This window comes from Lactuca virosa, chromosome 3, assembly GCF_052849685.1.
Source record: "Lactuca virosa cultivar CGN04683 chromosome 3, Lactuca_virosa_CGN04683_v6, whole genome shotgun sequence".
In the NCBI taxonomy this organism is placed as follows: Eukaryota; Viridiplantae; Streptophyta; class Magnoliopsida; order Asterales; family Asteraceae; genus Lactuca; species Lactuca virosa.
Genome location: NC_136428.1, coordinates 120,644,657 through 120,650,378, shown reverse-complemented (window position 1 = coordinate 120,650,378; position 5,722 = coordinate 120,644,657). Strand labels below are relative to the sequence as shown.

Sequence of the window (5,722 nt, the reverse complement as noted above, 5' to 3'; positions counted from 1 at the left end):
CAAACTTAGAAACTATTCAATATATCTTTAATGGGTATGATAAGAGTCTAACTCGGTCAGATTTATACTATTTGATATAATAATTAGTAGCCCCTTAGTTGGTTATATAGTCCCTAATATTGCTCTTATTTGTAAAGATTGGTAAAACCCGATGATCCTTCTCATTCATCAAGCGTGTATATATAATAGAATTAAACTAATTTCCTGTAACTTAGCAAAAGGATAAAGTCCTCAAATATACATCAAATATACATTAAACTGGATCTAAAGTCAAGGAACAAACTAACGAGGAAGACCGTTTGTAAAGATGTTCGCATATTAGAGGGCATACCGAACGTGCAGGACGCGTATATAGCCAAGGGTGACTTTTTCCCGAACAAAATGTATATCCATTTCAACGTGTTTTCTCCATTGATAGTGGACTGGATTACCCGACAAATAAACATTAGAAACATTGTCACAATAAACCAAAGTCACTCGTTTCAACGGGGTGTAAAGTTCATGCAAAAAGTTTTGTAGCCAACACATTTTAGCAATCGCGTTAGCTACACCCCGTTATTCGGCTTCGACACTCGATCGGGAAAGAGTGTGTTGTCATTTAACGGACCATGAAATGAGGTTATCCAATATCATGATGTTGATTGACGTGTGTCCGGACAACCTCCCTAGTCGACATCTATGTAGGCAACTAGTTGTGAGGACCGAGAAGGGTAGAGATAAAGGCCAAGGTTGATAGTACCTTTTAGATACCTTAAAATTCATTTGAGTACATTGAAGTGTGAATCTCTACGGAAGTTCATAATCAAACATATTTATTGGACAACATACGCAATATCAGGGGGTGTAAACGTGACATATTGGAGAGTTCCAACTATGTTGCGAGAGTGAGTATGTTTGGCTAGAGGGGAACCGTCAGTTGCACTGAGCTTGGAATTAGTGTTGTTAGAGTGGCAACGGGTTTACAAGTGGAAATATTGGTTCGATGTAACAGTTCTTTCGTGTATTGTTGTTTATTGATGAACATACTATTACTTGTCCGTTTAACAAAAAACACCCAAAAAAGGAGATAGCGGGCCAAGATCGGAGATCTCAAATTCAGTTTTAAGAGCATCGATGAGATCGGTTTTGAGTACGTCAGAAGAAGTAGTGAGAACAATATCATCTACGTATATTCTTATTGGCAACAAAGAATGAACAAAGAGTTGTCGCTTTTGTTGTAAGTAAAACCCAGGCGCAGAAGGTAAGTAGCAAACCGTTGATACCAAGCCTATGGTGCTTATTTTAGACAATAGAGTGATTTGCATAGTTTGAAAACATGATCTCGATAGGAGGAACTAAAGACCCCAGGTGGTTGATGCATATACACTGTCTCTTTAGATGGCCATGTAAGAAGGCGTTATTGACATCAAGTTGATGTATAGACCAATTCTAACCCATTGCTAAACTGAGGACTATGTGTATAACTACAAGACTGAAAGTTTCATCATATTGAATTCCTTTGTGAGTTACCATTAACTACTAGTCTTGCTTTATACCTTTCAAGTTTACCATTTGGAAGAAACTTTTGTCTAAAAATCCAATAGTAGCATATAACATTTGCATGATTAGGTGTGGCATTAAGTCCCAAGTTTCCTGTTTAAGTAAAGCATTAAACTCAATTTACATGGCATTATTCTAATTCTGATCACGTAGAGCGACTTTATGATGTGAAAGAATGGGAGAGATATGTTGAGTATGGATAGTAAAGAGTCATTTTGGTTTTATAATACCACTTTTTAGGTGGGTTTGCATAGGATGAACAAAGGTATTAGGTGCTAGTATGGGTGACTGCAGGGACGAAGATTCAACTATTAGTGGATGGTTCGGCTCTTGGTTTCGCAAGTTTGAAGGTGGAGTTGAAGATTGTGAAGGGGTACTATTGGAGGGTGTATATGGTGGGTCTGAAGCAATAAGAGAAGGGTGATTGTGAAATGATAAGTGTTATATGTTGAAGGTGGTATGTCATTAAGAAAGTTATCTGCTGATGTAGAAATATAGGAAGCGTTTGAAAAGGGGAAGGTATGTTCATCGAAGGAAAAATGGCGAAAGATGATGGATTGATTTGTGGAGATGGAGTGATAGGGATAGCCATAGTGATTTGGAGGAGATTGATTGATTTATGAGGGGTGGTGGAGGAAAGATTTGGGTAACATAAGCACCCAAAGGTGTAAAGATGATGATAGCAGGGTTTTTGATTGTACATAATTCCGGTAGGAGTTTTGGTGTGAATGGTAGTGGAGAGTAAGATATTAAGAAGACATGTAGAGAGATAAAGAGCATAGTGCCAGTAGAGTGGTGGGGTAAATTCTTGAATAAGGTTTAAATGAATCATGTTATTGATGGTACATATAATTCTCTCGGATTTTCCATTCTGAGGGGATGTATATGGGCAAGTAAATTAAATTTCCATTTTGTATGAGATGCAAAAATCGATGAAAAGAGTTATTGTTGAATTCACGCCCATTATTACACTATAAGGTTCTAATTTAGTTTTGAACCTGACTTTGAATATTCTTCTGAAATTGTGAGAAGATGGAGAATACTTGTGCCTTTGTTTTTTGAGGGAATGTCCAAATAAAATGAGAGAAATCATCAAGTAGAACTAAATAATATGTATGTACTAGTTTAGAAGCAATTGGTGATGCCCACTAATCAACATGAATAATATCGAACAGAGAATAAGGAATAGACTGAGATAATGAAAACCGTAACCGGCAATGTTTTCCCAAAGAATAGGCATTACATGACTTATGATTCTTAAGTTTATTACGAAAAAAGAAGAATATGAGAACTAAGAAAATCAAAAGCAGCAAATCCTGGGTGATCGAGCCGATTGTGCCATGTCGTAGGAGAGACAGTGTGAAGAACTATTGGTGAGGGTGATGAACTTGGATTAGGTGGATACGGGTACAGGCACCGAAACTATTGCATCTAGTGAAGTGTGCCTTCGTGTAGAGATCCTTCAAATAAAATCCATAAGGATCAAACTCAATGGGAAAATTATTGTCACGGATAAATTTTCTAACGAATATTAAATTTTTGATAATGGTTGGAACGTGATAGACATTGTTTAGAAAGTAGGAATGATTAAGATAGGAAATAATGGATGAGTCGTGACCTTGAATTGGAATATTATTTCCATTGCCTACTAAGATATAATGCGGATTACTTAAACGAGATATGTTGGAGAGCTTACCTGAGTCATTAGTGAGATGTGCAGTGTGTCCATGTACCAAGTATTATCAGGTGGCTGAACTTCCATGGTGTGAACAACATTTATCGGATTTGTAGGAGTCATAGGAGTACCTTGCATGTTTCTTGAAGGAGTTGTGTAATGTTCCTGTGGAGGAATATATGGTTGAAGCTGGTGAGGCCAAGATGGACCCAAACCAAGTAGTCCCTCTTAACTAAATTGAGGAGGTGTTGTTGGGTAAGGGCATAGAGGCGAGGTCAGTTGACTAGCAAGATAAAGGGTTACATGTTGCCATGGATTTTGTTGAGCGTAGTTTTTTTGGTTGTATTTGGACCGGCCACGACCTCTTCCTCTGTAGCCACGACCACGATAACCCTGACTCTATAGTCGTTACGATAGTGGCCCTGATTACCATGACCGCTTCTGAAATTCTGACTGGTGGTGGTGTTGTCACTAGTCTGAGAGTGAACATGAGGGTTTGGAGAGTCAGAAGTTTGGGTAGCAAGGACTTGGGGAGCATGTGTATCTTGTTTGTTCCTGCGTTTTTCTTCCAAGAGTAGTTGGGATTGAGCTTTATTAAAGGTGGGAAGTGGATCAGATTGTTAGATGATGGTGGCGATTATGTCATAATCACCCTTGGTAAGACCAGAAACAAGTTGAAGAACCATCTTTTGTTAAGACACGGGATTACCAACATTAGTTAATTGATAAACAAGGTTTTTCAAACTTTCACAATATTCGGTGACATTGGCAAAGGCATCTTGGCATGTACTGGTGAATTGTTCTTCAAGGTAGACTGCATGAGTAATTTTGTTGTATTGAAAGATTTCAGACAATCGATCCCATAGGCTTTGAGTAGTAGCATCAGGCTTTATAATGGTCTGAGCGAGTCCTGGTGAAATTGTGGCATAAATCCATTGCTTAACAAGAGCATCTAATCGTAGCCATGTGGCTTCATCAATGTCAGCAGAGGCATGGGAATGTGGGACTGATGTGGTTAAGAACATTTTAGGCACACGCTTGGATCTAAAATAGTTCGACCCATGATGCATAATGTGCGGCTGTTTGATCAAGAACGAGAGGAAGATATTTCTTTATGTTATTGAATCCAAAGGCAGGATGAGACGGGATTTTAGAAGATGAGCTATCATCTTTGTCTGGCATGTTGTAAGTAGAGAAAAAGTAGATAAGGAGATCGACGATAGAAATAGACGTCAAAGAAGGAGAAGTAAAAGTTTAGGGTTAATGCTCTGATACCATAAAGATTAGTAAAATCCGATGATCCTTCTCATTCATTAAACATGTATATATAATACAATTAAAATAATTCTCTGTGACTTAGGAAAGGATATAGTCTACAAATATACATATACATCAAATAATATCTACTAATAATTTGATTTGATAAGAGAGTCTGTTTGACTCAATAATATCTGACTCAATACAAAACTATAAACAACCATTTATATATGTATAAATTTATAAAGTTTCAATAAAACATTGAATCAATGTTGTTTAAATTAAGAATTTTATTTTGTTGAACATTTTTATTGAATATAAAATTTCATAACATAAACTAGGGTCGATCCTGAGGATTCAAATTCCCAGGACGAGTAGAAAAAAAAAGCCCTTCTCAAATTTCCTATATTAAAGATTTAATGGTATTAAAATGAAATACTTACACTTTTCTTGTAAGTGGTTGAGCACACCCTGGCACAATATAAAGCACTTGCCGCCAACCAGAGAAAAAGCATATGTGGTTCTCAAAGAATTGAATTAAACCCGATATATCATACACTTTCACATACAAATTTTTTTAAGATACACAGGAATGAGAAATGTGTATGTACCTCAATTTCTCGAAAAACATTGTTATATTTACGTCTTGCAACATGAAGTGCAGTTTGACCATCAACATTCATCCGCAAGGCGCTAGCTGAAAATTGAGATGATATATATTTCGTAAGCAATTGGTTTCATATAACTAATAACATGACAAGCTTTCTTGGGTACTTTTGGAGTCCAAAATCCATTTTTTTACGTTTTGTCTCATTCACAGCAAATAACTGTTATTTTATGCTATATCATTGACTATGATGGGGACTTAAAAAAGTAACCAACAATATAGTAGCACTGTTCTCATTGACTAAAAAACACACACCACCATGCTAAAGAGCAGTTCCAGAATGTTCACTAAAATTAAATTTTTTAACGTTAGTGAGAGAAATTACCATGGCCAACTGAAAAGCCAAATAAAATACATTCTTTATCATGCATCAGAGAGCAAACCGAGACACCTGGACGATAATAGTTCACATTGGCACCTAATTCTATTAAGGTTTTAGCTACATTATATAGGTTTGGATTCATTGAAGCCAATATCAGAGGAGTCTTTCCTTCCTTGTCCTTCCACTGCATCAAAAACAACAGATTTCGTCACGAATACATGCTTGCGTACCATATATATAGAAAATAAAACTAGTCTCAATC

General features: G+C 36.7%; 1 protein-coding gene across 1 annotated transcript; it reads right to left on the bottom strand.

The window, feature by feature from the left end:
- Positions 1-3,906: 3,906 nt before the first annotated feature.
- LOC145163980 (uncharacterized) lies at positions 3,907-4,239 on the bottom strand. Its single transcript, XM_079082712.1, has one exon. The coding sequence runs from the start codon at positions 4,237-4,239 to the stop codon at positions 3,907-3,909; it is 333 nt and encodes a 110-aa protein (XP_078938838.1).
- Between the last annotated feature and the right edge of the window lie 1,483 nt (positions 4,240-5,722).

Excerpts from the sequence above, each read along its gene's own strand:
- LOC145163980 (XM_079082712.1), bottom strand. The coding sequence starts at position 4,239 with ATGTTCTTAACCACATCAGTCCCACATTCCCATGCCTCTGCTGACATT.